General features: G+C 37.1%; 1 protein-coding gene across 7 annotated transcripts in view; it reads left to right on the forward strand.

The window, feature by feature from the left end:
* LOC106879533 (TBC1 domain family member 4) overlaps window positions 1-16,854 on the forward strand; it is a 203,185-nt gene that overhangs the window by 125,706 nt on the left and 60,625 nt on the right. For all 7 annotated transcript variants that reach the window (XM_089354972.1, XM_089354973.1, XM_089354976.1 and 4 more), the window contains exons 3-7: window positions 2,164-2,256; window positions 6,137-6,266; window positions 9,408-9,499; window positions 11,508-11,633; window positions 13,297-13,395. In XM_089354972.1, the coding sequence (XP_089211098.1) occupies window positions 2,164-2,256; window positions 6,137-6,266; window positions 9,408-9,499; window positions 11,508-11,633; window positions 13,297-13,395 (540 nt within the window). The remainder of the gene's footprint in view (window positions 1-2,163; window positions 2,257-6,136; window positions 6,267-9,407; window positions 9,500-11,507; window positions 11,634-13,296; window positions 13,396-16,854) is intronic.

The following is a 16,854-nucleotide window of genomic DNA, read 5'->3' on the forward strand; positions in this document are numbered from 1 at the left end:
TTAGGAATGGCATCCAGCTGTAGAAATCCTGCCAGATTAGATCGAAGCCTAGTGCAGCCTTCTGGCTCACCAGTCCTCAGTCATATCGTCCATGGAAAGTGGACATTAAACAACAATGATGATGATGATGATGTGTGTGCGTGTATATATATATATATAAAGGAGGCCACGTGATGGACTGCTAATGTGTTAGAAGATCATATGTCATGTGTCTAGTCCACCTAGTGGCCTCCTTTATATATATTTTTATATATACATAGACAATAATCCTTTGAGATCTCAGATATTTTTTCTGAATCTCCCTGATTCTTTTAATGTGCTTGTTGCCTGGTATTAAATTGATATTAATTAATATCTAATTTTTTACCCTGTTGTTTAATTTATATATATATCTGTGTGTGAGTATGTAGACATTTTCAAAACAAAAATCGATTTCCTTCTGTCAAGAGTTCCAGATGAACCTTCCCCAAGGCAAGAAACAGATGAGGGCAGCAATGTCAAACTCCCTCATCCAGCAAATGTCATATATCAGAGGAGGTTAATGAAAATGTAGCAATGCAAATGGCGGTGCCCCAGCATAGCCGGAGTTCTCAGACTAAAACTGCAAAAGAAATGTGTGTGTATCTGTGTGTGTGTGTGTGTGTGTGTGTGTACATATACATCTTGAGTTGATATTAAAATAACAGCCAATAGAAAGTGTTTATATGTTCCTGTTTGAGCAGATGAAATTTGAGAAAACAACCAGTTTGTTGTTAAACATTCTAAATGTAACTGAAGCCAAATATAATAAACAAAGATGCTGTTGTCATTTTAGTTAATCATCATCTTAATCATCATCCTGTCAATCATAATCATTATTGTTATTATCATATTCATCAGCTTATCTTCATTGTCATCGAAGTGATAATTTTCATTAACTTAATTTTCCTCCTTATCATCATTTCCATTATCCTCACCAATCACTACCACTTCATCATTGCCTCTACCACCACCACCATCATTATTGCTGCCATCAAGAAAAATATAAACATTATCATCACAGCCTTATTTGTCAACACTTATCAAATATGCCATTACATGTATATATGTCGTTATCATCATAATTCTTGGCAATGTTGCCTTTTACTATCACTCATTACTCCCATAATACTACCATCACTACAACCACTACCACTACCACCACCACCACCATCATCATCATCATCATCATCATCAGCCAGCAAAGAAGCTGTTACGCACTTATCGCTCAACCTGCTCAGATAACAACTGAATCTTACTCAAACTTCTGTTGTCTTAAAAATAAAGAACACACACACACACACACACACACACACATACTGCCATCACGTGTGTAAACAAAAATGTATCATGGTTGTGTGGTCAGAAGTTTGCTTCCCAACCACATGGTTCCACATAGTGACCCACTGACATTTTGGGCAAGTGTCTTCTAATATAACCTCAGGCCAACCAAATCTTTGTGTGGATTTGGTTCACAGATACTGAAAGAAGCCCATCATGTGTGTGTGTGTGTGTTTGTGTTTGTCCCCCACCACTGCTTGACAACTGGTGTTGGTGTGTTTATGTCCCTATAAAACGGCAGTTCAGCAAAAGAGACAACAGAATAAATGCCAGGCTTAAAAAAAAATAAGTACTGGGGTTAATTCAGCTAAAAATCCTTCGAAGCAGTGCCCCAGCATGGCCTCAGTCAAGTGATGGAAATAAGACATAAAAATGACGATTTATATTTCTACTCTTTCAGTCATGTTATTGCTCTTTCATCTTGCAGGCTACAATGTGACCCCATTAGTGTTGGCGTCACAAAAGAAATTTTTAAAATACCCTGTATCCTTTGTAAATGGTTGGTATACCTTGTAAATGGTTGGTAAATCAAATTGAGTAGTGACAATGCAGAGCTTGAGAGGGCCTACATCATCCAAATGATGTCATTTGTTTCCAATCTTTTGTAGAAACGTGTCCATCCAAGGGGAATATCATCTTGCTTGGAAACGGATGAGGGTTGGCAACAGGAAGAGCATCTGGTCATAAAAAAATGTGCTTCAATGAATTCCAACTGACCCAAGCAAACTCAGAAAAGTAGACATTAAAACATTGATGATGGTGTTTTTAAAATTCTCTATTTTTAAAATATTTTCTTTTATACAGGGCTGCAAAAATCAAGAAATCTTTGGTTTTACTGCACGAGAGCCAGGAAATGGTTTGATGTGTCATCTCCTGAAATGCCATTCAGACAGTGTTGTAAGTAGCAAACTTTGCTTTCTCTCATTTTTTTCTTTTTTGTTAATTTTATTTTATATTTTTCCTTTTGGATATTTAACCCTTTCGTTACTGTATTTATTTTGAAATGCTCTGTGTTGTTTTCAGTTACTTTAAATATTAGAAAGAATTTAGTAAAATAACTTAGTTACCATTAAGCTGGTGTTAGGAATCATAAATTGTGACTAAGGTTTGGCGGAAGATCTTAATTCAAAACTTATAAAAACAAGACATTTGAACTACAGAGCCAGAGCCAGTTTCAGCCGGGTTGGTAATGAAAGGGTTAATGTTTCTTTGTGATTTGATTGGTTGCTATTTTGCCAACAGGAAGATCTTCCTGTTGGAGCTCCAACTCCAAAAGACAGATCTGCCTGAAATAAGTCCATAAGTTACTTTTAGGTGCAGGTATAGCTGTACAACACTTTAGACAAATGTCTTCTGTTTTAGTTCCAAGCTGACCAAAGCCTTGTGAGTGAATATGGCCAATGAAAACTGAAAAAAGTAGCTTGACAGATGTGTATGTATGTGAGCATGTGTTGCCCTTGTCAAAATATCATGATCTAATTGTTTGCATTCTTCTCTAAAATACATGAGTAGCTATGAGGAAATATTAGCTTGCTTGGAAACAGATAAGGATTGGTGACAAAAATGGCATCTGGCCACAGAAAGCCTGTCTCATCAAATTTTGTCTGACCCATGCAAACATGGAAAAAGTGGACATTAAGATAATGGTGGTGGTGATGGTGGCTATGCATATGCTTTTGACTTTCATTGCTTTTTTGCTGCTTCCTGTCTTCAACTTTTTCTGTTGAGTTGTAGTGTACTTGAGCACTGCATATAATAAGCTCATTATTATTATAATCCTTCCTTAGCTGGCAAACTGGTAGAATCATTAGCATGAAAGACAAAAATTGTTAGAAGCATTTCTTCTTGCTTTACATTCTGAGTTCAAATTCCACCAAGGTCAACTTTGCCTTTCATCCTTTCAGGCTCACTGAAATAAGTACCTGTCAAGCACTGAGGTCAATGTAATCAACTAGGCCTCCCCACCCTACCCCTCCAAAATTTCAGACCTTGTTCCCATAGTAGAAGGGATTATTATAATCTTATTTAAAACCCCTTTTTACAAAAGCTACATGGTCTGTGGTCACAAGCACTGGAACTACGAATTCAAAGAAAGAATCAGAGACAATATTAGCCATTGAGGAAGAAGATTGTTTTTAAACCAATATTGCAGCAGATTTAGTTGACAAATGTGTATTGCATCAATAAAATATGATGCTGTTTGTGTAGATTTTTCTCTCTTGTTTTTCATATTTTATTCAGCAATTTGTTGAGAATGGAGTCTTCTATTTTTGAAGATTTAGGATTCACTGATAGTGTATTGACTGACCCTTAGGCAATCAAATGTAGCTCTTCTAGATTCTCATATTACCTGACCTCATTTACTGCATTTGACTTCTTTCCAAGGAATGCAGGGAAATAAATTGAAGGAAACTATGAACAAATTCCTGTTTGGTTTCCTTTTTAATGTCTTACATTCACACACACATACACATACACACACATACACACACACACACACATACTGACGATATTCTTATGTATTTATGCAGCTCTATTGAAGTGGGTGTAGGCATGCATACTCCTATACTAAAAGAAGGTGTTCATACATACATGCACACATACTGAAGAATGTGTGTACAAATATGGACATACACATAAATATTGAATGGCATATATGCACACACACACACACACACACACACACACACACACACACACACACACGCGCGTGCACATGTTAAAGGAAGGGTATTCATGCATACATGTTTGTATAGTGAAGTATACATGCATGTGTACCGAAAGCATTTTCATGCATATACATAGACTGAAGAATATATACACATATATTAGTGTAGATGTTTAAACATGTTCATACATGCACAGATATTTGCACACATACACACACATGCATATATTAATATATACTATCATGTGCACACGCTCGTACATGTATATGCACACAATATAGACTATATGAGCTTATGCTTCAGCATGAACACTTATTAACGTGTGTACGTTTGTGTGTATATATGTGTGTTTGTGTATGTGTGTTCATCTATGTATGTACATCTATGTATGTATGTACACGTATATATATATGCAAAGGCGGCGAGCTGGCAGAATCGTTAGCGTGCCGGGCGAAATGCTTAGCGGTATTTCGTCCGCCGTTACGTTTTGAGTTCAAATTCCGCTGAGGTCGACTTTGCCTTTCATCCTTTCGGGGTCAATAAATAAAGTACCAGTTACGCACTGGGTTAATGTAATCGACTTGATCCCTTTGTCTGTCCTTGTTTGTGCCCTCTATGTTTAGCCCCTTGTGGGCAATAAAGACATATATATGCATCTATATGTATACATATGATATATGTTGAAGTAACCTCTATGTGGCTCCTCAGTGTGCTAGAACTAGTAGTAAAAAACAGCCATGATCAAATGTTTGCTTGATCATATCTGACCTGAGGTTAAACAATTTTAATGATTTCTTGTAACTGAAAGAAGAATCTTGTAAATGTTAAATTAATGCGTACTGTTCCTCATCTCTTTACTCGCATATATACTCACCATACACACACACACACACACACACACACACACACACACACACACCATGCGCATATTATACTTGCACCATACTCACATATACACAGACCATGTACACACTCACACCATGTACATATACAGATACATTCACACCATGCACACATACTCATCATACACACATCCACACTATATGCACATAGACACACACATTTATACACACCATGCACTCATGTGTATACACATATCATGCAAACATTACATATGTGCCATAGTAGTAGTGGCACTTCATCAGTTACAATGGTGAGGGTTCCAGTTGATCCATCAGCGGAACTGCCTGCTCGTGAAATTAACATGTAAGTGGCTGAGCACTCCAGTGACACGTGTACCCTTTATATAGTTCTCAGGGAGATTCAGCGTGACACAGTGTGACAAGGCTGGCCCTTTGAAATACAAGTACAACAGAAACAGGAAGTAAGAGTGAGAGAAAGTTGTGGTGAAAGAGTACAGCAGGGCTCGCCACCAGCCCCTGCCGGAGCCTCGTGGAGCTTTAGGTGTTTTCGCTCAATAAACACAACGCCCAGTCTAGGAATTGAAACTGATCCTCCGACCGTGAATCTGCTGCCCTAACCACTGAGCCATAGTGCCGCCACACATGCACTATACACATATATACACAGACAATGCATACATATACTCACACCCACACCATATACATGTACACACACCCATACACACACACACACACACACACACATACGCACACACACATACACACACACCATGCATACACACACACACATATGCACTTCATGCACATAACATCATACCACCTACACACGCGCGCGCGCCAATCATGCATATCCACAACATGCCATACACGAAAGCCAGTGAGAGATGTCTCTCTCTCTCTGTACCCATTCAACCTGCATCACACTCTACAAAAAGATTAAAAAAACTAGATAATGTAGTCTAGAGCAGTGCTTCTCAAACTATCTGATGTGGTGTACTGACAGTTTTTTTTTTTTTTTGCCAATGTACTAGGTACCAGTAATATTTCTTAGTAATGATCACAGTTGGAATACCTTTGATCAGCAGAATCAATACTTACCTGAGATTAAACATCATCAATCATCAGTCATCGCCAGCCATGAATCATAATCATTAGTCATCAAAATCATCATCATTAAAAACGACCATCATTACCAAAGGTGTAAAAAGCAACTGCAAGACATGTATTTTTCTTGTTTTTTAACAGGTTGAAGAAATTCTTATGTCTGTGAAATCGGCATTCAAGTCTGCCTACGAACAGAACAAGCTCCAGTTGAACCAAATCTGTACAATGTGTCCACTACACCAATTACAAAAATTATGTCAAGAAATAAATGGTAAACAAGAACTCTCAAACATTCTTCATTATTTTTTTGAGGGGTGTGGGGGCATTTGTTCTTTAAAAAAAAAAAACCCAGTAAAACAAACAGTGAATATTTCTGTTGTTCGCTATCAGAATTTTGGACCATCTTCCCCAAAAAACTATGGCCAAGACCATTTGTTGTCATTGTATATAAATGCATGGTTGAACATGTGACTTGCTGTCTCTGACTATTGTAAGACATATGGCTTCTGAGGAAGACCCAAACTGGGGTTAAAATCAGTTCAAGTCAAACCCCCTTTCTCTGTCCCTTCAGAGATTTGGTTGCATTTGTTGTATTGTGTGGTCACTATACAGATAAAACTAATTGTAGTGACTACTAGAATATACGACATACCTTTTGAATATATTTCATGTTATCCAGACTTGTTATTATTATACAAACTTGTTGCTATTGTATTACTAGTTAATACACCAACACAATTCTACATACATCCATTACATGGAAAAATGCGAGCAATAGAAATGATATTCTTAAGATTATGAATCTGGAAAAGTACAGGAGAAGTTATTACACTTGGAAGAGTTCAGGACAAGTTATTATGCTTGGAAGAGTACATCTGGTAAAGTACAGAACAAGAAAAGTTTTACTGAAAATATTGCGGCTCAGGATAAAATTTCAAATAAAATATTTAGATTTAGAAAATATTAACTTTTATTAAAACTAGAAAATTTATTACAATTTGTTACTTGTATTTGTTATTACTTGTTACTTCTTGTAAAAATGTAAAATAACTCAGTTAAAATATTTTATCCTTAGCTGCAATATTTTAAGTAAACATTTTCTTGTTCTGTACTTTATCAGATGTAATAACTTGTATTGAACTTTTCCAGATTTATAATCTTAAGAATATTTCTTGCTCACATTTTTCCATGTAATCCATGTTTTTTCCAGGCTATGATATTATGCTAATTAATAATGTGTCAATTAGCAGTGTCATTGATAATTTTTTCCTTACCTCACTGATGCCAGTGACATATATTAAAAGTCCCCGTATAGAACTATATTCATAAAAAAAAGTATACAACTATATTATCACCCTCAAATTTGAGAAACAAACACCTATAACTTTTTTCTTTTAAAACGTCATTGCATGAGACTGATACCTTGAATTGAGCTCTATCATTTAAGCTTAATTAAAATATAGTTTGTTTTTAAAATAAAAAAGTTAATTATACTTAATTCCAATTTTTTTTGCCTTACTTATATTTTTTTTCATGATATTTTACCTCACAACATTTTTGGTACAAATTTTTGTTGCATGGGATCAAAACTATGAAATTCCTCATGCTTTCTTCTATCATTGAAGCTAAGATAAATATATTTTGCTTTTAAAATAAAAAAGTTATTTAGATCTAAACTTTTTTGGTGGCATTACTTACTCTCCTATAATGTTGCTACAAATTTTGATGTAAACTTTTTTTCTACTGGACCAAATCTCAATTTTTTTTATGCAAAAAATGTAGCTAAGGATCACTCTTCTTCAAAAATGTTAACAGTTTTCAATTTGGTTAAGAACTGAATGAGCGACAAGCTCTGAAAGATGCTGCATGTGAGTAAATTGTGCCCTTAAGAATATTATTCAACTACTACCATAGTTGAATCTCACACACACACACACATTAATTTTTATGTTCATTTTTCTATGCTAGCATGAGTTAAATGAATACATTACTGAGGCATTGTTTTACAGTCAGATGCCCTTCTTGTCATTATTACTTTCATATTTTTCAAGTAAGGTTTCTCATTCCACACTTCTTTCATGCGAAAAACCAGTGGATGATTTGGTGACAATGGAAGTAACATCACTGGGTGGAGTTCAGTGAGGTTTTTTTTTTTTTTTTGATAAATGCATATGTAATCAAATCCACAGTGGAGGTGCAATGGCCCAGTGGTTAGGGCAGCAGACTCGCGGTTTCGATTCCCAGATCGGGCGTTGTGAGTGTTTATTGAGCGAAAACACCTAAAAGCTCCACGAGGCTCCGGCAGGGGATGGTGGCGAACCCTGCTGTACTCTTTCACCACAACTTTCTCACTCTTACTTCCTGTGTCTATTGTACCTGTAATTCAAAGGGTCAGCCTTGTCACACTCTGTATCATGCTGAATCTCCCCCGAGAAATACGTTAAGTGTACATGTGTCTGTGGAGTGCTCAGCCACTTGCACGTTAATTTCACGAGCAGGCTGTTCCGTTGATCGGATCAACTGGAACCCTTGACGTTGTAAGCGATGGAGTGCCAACAACAACAACAAATCCACAGTCATATATACACACTTGTGCATTCACATATGGGTTTCTTTTTTAGATTTTATCAGCTAGATTCACTCACAAGCTATTGGTTGGCCCGAAGCTTCACAGTGGGACTGATCCCAAAAGCACATAGTTGGAAAACCAACTCCCTAACCACACAACCATGCCTTGCTCCAGAGCTGGCCAAAGCCTTGTTTGTAGATATGGTTGATAGAAACAGAGAGAAACCCATTATGACTCATATAAAGCACACAGTACACTCTGTGGAGTGGTTGGCATTAGGAAGGGTCTCCAGCTATAGAAATCAAGCCAAAACATACTAAGGAACTTGGTGTGGCCCCTGGCCTCACTGGTTCCTGTCAACTATTCAACCCATGCCAGCATGGAAACCAGATGTTAAATGTTGATGATGATAATGATAATATATATATATATATATATATATATATAGATAGATATAAATACACACACACACACACACACACACACACACACACACACACACACACACACATACACATGGGTGGGGTACAGATGTACCCTTGTCAGTCTTCTTTAAAAAACATGTCTGATTATGGAGAAATATTAACCTTGCTTGGAAACGGGTATGGTTTGTCAACTGAAAGGCCATCCATCCATGGAAAATATGCCACAGCAAATTCCATCTGGCCCAAGCAAGTATAAAGAAGCATATATCAAAATGATGATAGCAACAGTTTATTTTATGTAGCCTTATGTTCCTCTTGACTGTTAATCTCTCAGTTGCCTCTTAACAGCATGCAACAATATGGTAAACCTAGTCTAAAAATCAAGATTGTATAATTTTCTGTTTTCATGTACTTGCAGTACTAAGTACAGTGTGCGGTATTGAGCTACTTAAGAGGAGAGTTCAACAGTTGCCAGAAAAAGATGCAGCTGAGATGCACAACAGATGGAAGGTATAATACTAATACAAATTATTGCTTTTGTTGTAATCTATGAAGAAACTATATTCCCTCTTTTCTTTTGTTGTAAACCTCACCATAACATCTACTGTATCTGATGGCATGTAAGATACACTTTTGCACTCAAAAAATGTCTTGTAAAATCAGTCTGGATCCTATACGTGAAATTGCTTTAAGTATTTCTTGTTTTTATGCTCTAGGACAGGGGTTTTCAAACTGTGGTCCACGGACCACAGGAGGTCCACAAGGACAAGACAGGGGGTCTGTGGACAGCAAATACTTTATATGGGCAATTTGATTTTATATAAGTTTTTTAATCGAAATCTTTTAATTGACAATAAACCTATTTGTTAAATACTGTTAAATAAATAAATGTAAAAATATGTTATTTTAAGCAAATATTTATGTATAAATTTCATAAGCGTTTATAAGGGGGTCCCTAAGGTAAAGCCTGAAATATAAAGAGGTCCGCAAGTCAAAAAGTTTGAAAACCCCTGCTCTAGGATATTTTTCCTGAATGCAAGCTACTGAAATTATGGTGCATCTAACACACCCATGTGTCTTTTATGCCATCAGATACAGTATTGGCAATGAGTCAATGAAAGTGCTTCTATGTGGTTGTGTCACATGTTAGAAACATTAGCTTAGTCAACCTCAAATCCCACATTATCATCTTTAAAAGGAAAGGCAGTTACATTGTATAATATAATTCTAGATTTATCCTCTTCAAGCAGCTGCAACTGCAATGTGATTCACTATATTGCACCAAGGATCTCTGTCCTCTCTTAGCTTTAGTAAGTCCTCACTTTCATGTGTGTCTCTATCAATGACATCAGTGTAGTTAAGGAATCATTGTCCTCTATTTGGGTGCAGAAGTCACCAAAATATAACATCAGATATGACCTGTTGTTCAGCAGAATAACAGTAGCCAACAAAGCCTACACTGAGGACATGAGTATCAAAGAGGACAAACGCCACCTGCCAATTTGTTATAACAATGGCACTCGACTTGATGATGTCAGGGACTTCAAGTACTTTGGTTCCTGTGTTGCCAACAGTAAGAAAAATTCCTCACATGCAAATGACAAGCCTGAAGTGCCTGTAACAAACTTTAAAACATCTGGCAATCAAGTATTTCAAAGTCAACAACTCTAGCCTTCTTCGGTAAAGGAAGCATTCTGAAATCTGGACTGTGAAGGAGCTTTTGAGATTGCTTTGCTAGCACATATGCTAGGCTTCTCACAAGGGCTTAAAACATTTTATTGAATGAACACATGACCAAGGAGGAGGCTTACAAATGACACATTCCATCCATCTTTAATATTGTTGCTCAGTGCTGGGTTGTTCTAGATACACTGTGTCTGAAATAAAGGGATTGTTATGATTGGAACTCCATTGATCACATGTCCCCTGGGTTACAGATGGTATAATTTATTAGTCTATATTAAAGGTGTGTTTTTAACATTTTTTTCCCCTTACATGTAAGTGTATCCCTGTTAATGTTGTCTAACACCAGATCATCTTTTATCAAGAAGACTTATGATCAAAGACATTCCAGTTGTGACCATCCTGTCTTTTTTTAAGGTGATAAGGTGTGATTTGAGAAATGGAGTTGGATGCTATTTCTAGCAGGTCAAGCAATAACATAGAGGTTTCCACATTGGTTTAGTAGAGGCTCCTGTGTTTTGTGTGTATGTTTGAGTTTCTGTGTGTGTACAGGGTGTCCACAAAGTCTGGGTACATGGAGTAAAGAAAATCATAACATAAACAATTAAATATAAGAAATAATAATTTCTTAAAGTATGTGTTAGTCCCATGTACCCAGACTTTGTGGACACCCTGTATATAAGTGTTTATATGTACATTAATGTATGATTTTGTTGTTTTATTTTTAAATTTTGTTTCTTTCCTTCTTTATCTAATCCACAAAAATATCTTTTTTGCTTTCATTTTATATTCAAGTTATTTATGATCTTAATTTAAATATTTTCTGAATTTACAGCAAGAAAACCCACAGACAAGTGAAGAACTTTTGGAAGTTATGATGATGTCTTTGAGGTACTTGTGTGAGCAGAAACAGAAAGAGCACAATCATATTTCTACAGGAAAATCTGCAGGCAAACTAGAGGTGATATATATTTTCTCTCTGGTCTTCTCACTGTTATTGTGTGGCTCCAGTTTAAGAGCTCAGGCATGTAGTTTAAGAAGCTGACTTCATAATAATGTTGTTTCAAATTCAGATGCATAATTATCTTCCATGATAATTTTGAGTCAACCTACAGTGTTGAGTGGAATTGGGTAGATAGAATCCCAGTTACCTCCCACCTGTTCTTCAGTGAAGGAGTCTCTTATTTCACATGTCTCCAAAGATAGAAAGCCAGCTGATGATATTTGTTAAGTGGAAGAGTGATGACTACAACACTGCTGATAACTTGTGACTTTCGTAGAGTACAAATGGGGACTTCAGTGATGCTGGTGCAGTGCCATATATCATTCTTCCTATTCACTTCTTAATCTTGGATGAAGTTCTCATCTGAGAAGAACCAGAGCATGTTGGGCTCCTTGGTGTGCTTCAGTTTGTTTAGTAAGCACTTCAACCATATCTGCCCTCTCCTCATAAGATTTTTACCTGATGTCTTCATGCACCACATATCTAATCATTGACTCTGACATATGGAGTTGTTTGACAATGACCTTCTTTGACTGGCTAGGATTTTCATTGATGATGACCTGGACTTAACTTTTCTTGCTGTCAAAAATGTATTTTTCTTTTGGTGATTGAAAACATTCCCTCCAAAGCCAGGAGCTTTCTTATCTTGAACACAAAGGACTTGGTACCATTTAAGAAGGTTGCAATCCCCAAATCACTGTAGTTTCTGGCTAAGGAAATGAGAATGGCATTCCTTTTCATTGTCTGCTTTAGATCCAAAGCTTCTGTGTTAGGGCTGAAAAAGGAGAAGATATTCAGTTAAAGTTTAGACCGCTTAATGGTTCTTAAAAGTTTTCTTCTCATATAGTGACACCCTGCATAAAAGTGATGCTTTATATAGAAATAACTACAGGGGTATCAAATTATTGGATTGGGTGACGAAAGTTACAGAGAGGGTAACTAATTAGGGAGAGTTAGCCTAGATGAGATGCAGTTTGGTTTTGTGCCAGGCACAAGCACCACTGATGCTATATTTCTGGTAAGGCAACTGCAGGAGAAATATCTAACCAAAGATAAAGCTCTGTACTTGGCTTTTGTTGACTTGGAAAAAGCCTTTGGAAGGGTCCCCCCAATCCCTTATCTGGTGGTCAATGTGGAAACTGGAGATAGACGAGTGGTTGGTAAGAGCCGTCAGTAAAGTGAGGATTGAAGCCTGGTGCAGCTACTAGCTTTCCAGACCTCAGTCAAACCGTCCAACCCATGCCAGCATGGAAAACGGACGTTAAACGATGATAATGATACACACACATAAATACACACACATCACAAGTTTCTTTCAGCTTCTGTCTATGAAATTCAATCGCAAGGCTTTGGTCAGCTGCAGACTATTAAAGACACTTACCTAAAGTACTACATACTGGGAGTGAACCCAAAGTCTTGCGGTTGGGAAGCAAACTTCTTACCCACTCAGCTATGTCTGTATTTACTGATTATAGTGTGTGTAAAATATATTTCTGCTACAGTAATTCATGGTCAGTTGAATTCCTTCTTTCTCCCCACCTCTCTCTTTCCCTCTACTCTATCTTTCTCTCCCTACTTCTCTCTTTAACACATCATTCACTTTGTCTTTCTTTTTCTCTAGTTCAACATAATGGATCGACGGACTAAGACTTCCAAACTAGATAGTTTCAGGAACAAGGCAAAGAAAAGCCTGACAAATTCATTTGAAAGCTTAATCCGTGTAAGTATAATTCCCATTTGTTGTTGTTATTGTTGGTTGAGGCGCAATGGCCCAGTGGTTAGGGCAGCGGACTCGCAGTCATAGGATCGCGGTTTCGAATCCCAGACCGGGCGTTGTGAGTGTTTATTGAGCAAAAACACCTAAAAGCTCCACGAGGCTCTGGCAGGGGATGGTGGTGAACCCTGCTGTACTCTTTCACCACAACTTTCTCTCACTCTTACTTCCTGTTTCTGTTGTGCCTGTAATTCAAAGGGTCAGCCTTGTCACACTGTGTCACGCTGAATATCGCCGAGAACTACGTTACGGGTACACGTGTCTGTGGAGTGCTCAGCCACTTGCACGTTAATTTCACAAGCAGGCTGTTCTGTTGGTCGGATCAACTGGAACCCTCGACGTCGTAAGTGACGGAGTGCCAACTAACTAACTAGTTGTTATTGTTGATGTTGTTTAGCTCCAGATGGGCTCTGATTGAGCAAACCTAACAAAGTAGTTCTGCCTATGACCATCATGTCCTGGGGCTAAATAGCAACAATACTAACACCTTTGATTGTAATCAAAGGAGTTCCTGCCATGGCCATCACGTCTTTCTGTATATGAGGGACTACATTATTATTATTATTATCAAAGTGTCCTTCTGTTTATAAAACATGAGTTGAGGGAGATTTGGCTACTATTTCTACTAGATTAAACAAACATGTAGAGATTTCTTCATTGACTAGTAGTTTTATTGTTGTTAATTTTGTTGAAGGTTGGTTAGCCCCAGGTCAACCCTGATCTTGCAGATATATAATCAAAATCATTCTAACAATGACCACATCACATGATTTTACTATGTCAAGAAACCAAGAACACATCTAACTTGTGATTTGAGGTAGATGTGGCTGTTATTTCTTGCAGACTTCCTGACCATGTAGGGGTCCTCTTCTTGCAGTTTTCAGTTATCTCCCTTTATACTGAGTGTAAGTCTCAACAAAGTTACGAAAATTGTTAGCAATAAAGTACAGGTATCAATTTAATTAATTTTCCCCACTCCCTGTTCCCTAAATTCTGATGATATGCTTCACTGTATTTGTTTCAACTCCCTGTGCTCTGAGTTCAGATAACACTAAGGTCAACTTAGCTTTTTATCGTTTCGAGATGAAAAAAAAAAATTTTTTTTAATGTTGGACTTTCAGAATAGCTGCCACGAATAAAATGGAATATTTTGTGTTATCCCACCACCTCAATTTTTTATGATTTTATAATACCCAGCATTCTAAAATAATTCATAGGGAAAAAATTTTTTTTTAATTTTCTACCTTTTATTCATCTACTTTCTGGTCTGTTTCCTACTGTTTTTTTTTTCTCTTTCTCTCACTTTTGCCATTCTTTCAAAACATTTTTCTATACAATATGAAAGTTAAATGAATTTAATATATAATATGACAAATAAATCTCACCACACTACTCAGCAAACTTTCGTTTTGAATGTGGCAGCTATTCTAAAGGCATGATAAAGAGGATGGGGGTAAAAAAAATTTGAAAAATAGACATTTTTTTAAATGCAAGCTATGTATGCACTAGAATGTGAGATGTTATGAAATGACAAAAAAATTGTGAAAAAATTTCAGTTTGATCGTGACAGCTACTCCAAAGTAACAATGAAAAGGTTGGGGGACATGAAGTTTGAAGAACATGAATTTTTGAAAAAAAAATTTTTTTTAATGCAAGTTACATGGGTTTAAAATAATTTTTAAAAAATAACAAAAAGAATTCATTTTAATCATGACAGCTATTCTGAAGGCATGATGAAGGGATGGGAGTTCAGAAATTTGGTTTAACATGGTGCTTTCTTGGTTCAAATCTGTTTTGCTACCATACCACCACCACCATACAGGGGTGAGGTAGAGGGTTTTTAAATAAATTTTACTGGGGTATTACAGGTAAATTTGTGGCACTAAGTACTTCCACCATTCTAAATATAGGTGCAGGAGTGGCTGTGTGGTAAGTAGCTTGCTTACCAACCACATGATTCCGGGTTCAGTCCCACTGCGTGACACCTTGGGCAAGTGTCTTCTACTATAGTCTCGGGCCGACCAAAGCCTTGTGAGTGGATTTGGTACACCGAAACTGAAAGAAGCCCGTCGTGTATATATATATATATATATATATATGTATACATATATACATATATATATATATATATATATATATATATATATATATATACATATATATATTTGGAGCCTGGTGTAGCCATCTGGTTTCACCAGTCCTCAGTCAAATCATCCAACCCATGCTAGCATGGAAAGCGGACGTTAAACGACGACGATGATGATGATGATATATATATATATATATGTATGTACGTGTGTTTGTGTGTCTGTTTGTCCCCCCAACATCGCTTGACAACCCATGCTGGTGTGTTTACATCCCTGTAACTTAGCGGTTCGGCAAAAAGAGACCGATGGAATAAGTACTAGGCTTACAAAGAATAAGTCCTGGGGTCGATTTGCTCAACTAAAGGCGGTGCTCCAGCATGGCCACAGTCAAATGACTGAAACAAGTAAAAGAGTAAAGGGAGTTGTGCAATTTGTTGTTGTTGACATAATAACTAAAAATATGTGGGTAGTGAAGAAGTGAATTGTTCTTTTAGAAGAGATAGAGATGGGAGTTGATGATACTTTCACCTATTTTCTTTAAGATACCATCATTGTCATTACTGTCATTGTCATCATGGTCATCAATTATTTGCACTTTTTAAGGAAGAGCATCTGACCTTAGAAAAATCTGACTCACCAAATTTCATCAGATCCATGCAAGGCTGACGAAACAGTGGACATTGAAATGGGGGCAGAGGAGTAGGGGAAGGAGTTATCTTCATTTCTGCTACAATTGTCTTGCCTTTCTTCATCATCATCATCATCATCGTCGTTTAACGTCCGCTTTCCATGCTAGCATGGGTTGGACGATTTGACTGAGGACTGGTGAAACCAGATGGCTAAACAATGAATTAAGTATTGTGGGTTTGTGGGGGTCAATATAATCCACTGTAAAACTTTTGTAGGCTGTACACCAACATAGCGTTTAGTCCAGTGACTGTATGGTAAGATGCTTGCTTTCCAACCACATGGTGCCGGGTTCAGTCCTACTGTGTGGTACCTTGAGCAAATGCCTTCTACTATAGCCTTGAGGTGACCAAAGCCTTGTGCATGGATTTAATAGACTGAAACAAAAAGAAGCCTGTCGTGTATGTGTGTGTGTATCTGTGTTTGTCGCCTGTCACCACATGACAACTGGTGTTGGTGTGTTTACATCACCATAACTTAGCGGTTCAGCAAAAGACACCAATAGGAGAAGTACCGGACTTTAAAAAAGAATTACTGGAGTCAATTCAGTTAGCTAAATATTCTTCAAGGCATGGTCATAGTCTGAATAGCTGAAACAAATAAAAAGGAAAAAAATAATAATCATGGAAAT

The sequence above is a fragment of the Octopus bimaculoides genome, chromosome 7 (genome assembly GCF_046866305.1).
Source record: "Octopus bimaculoides isolate indiv1 chromosome 7, ASM4686630v1, whole genome shotgun sequence".
In the NCBI taxonomy this organism is placed as follows: Eukaryota; Metazoa; Mollusca; class Cephalopoda; order Octopoda; family Octopodidae; genus Octopus; species Octopus bimaculoides.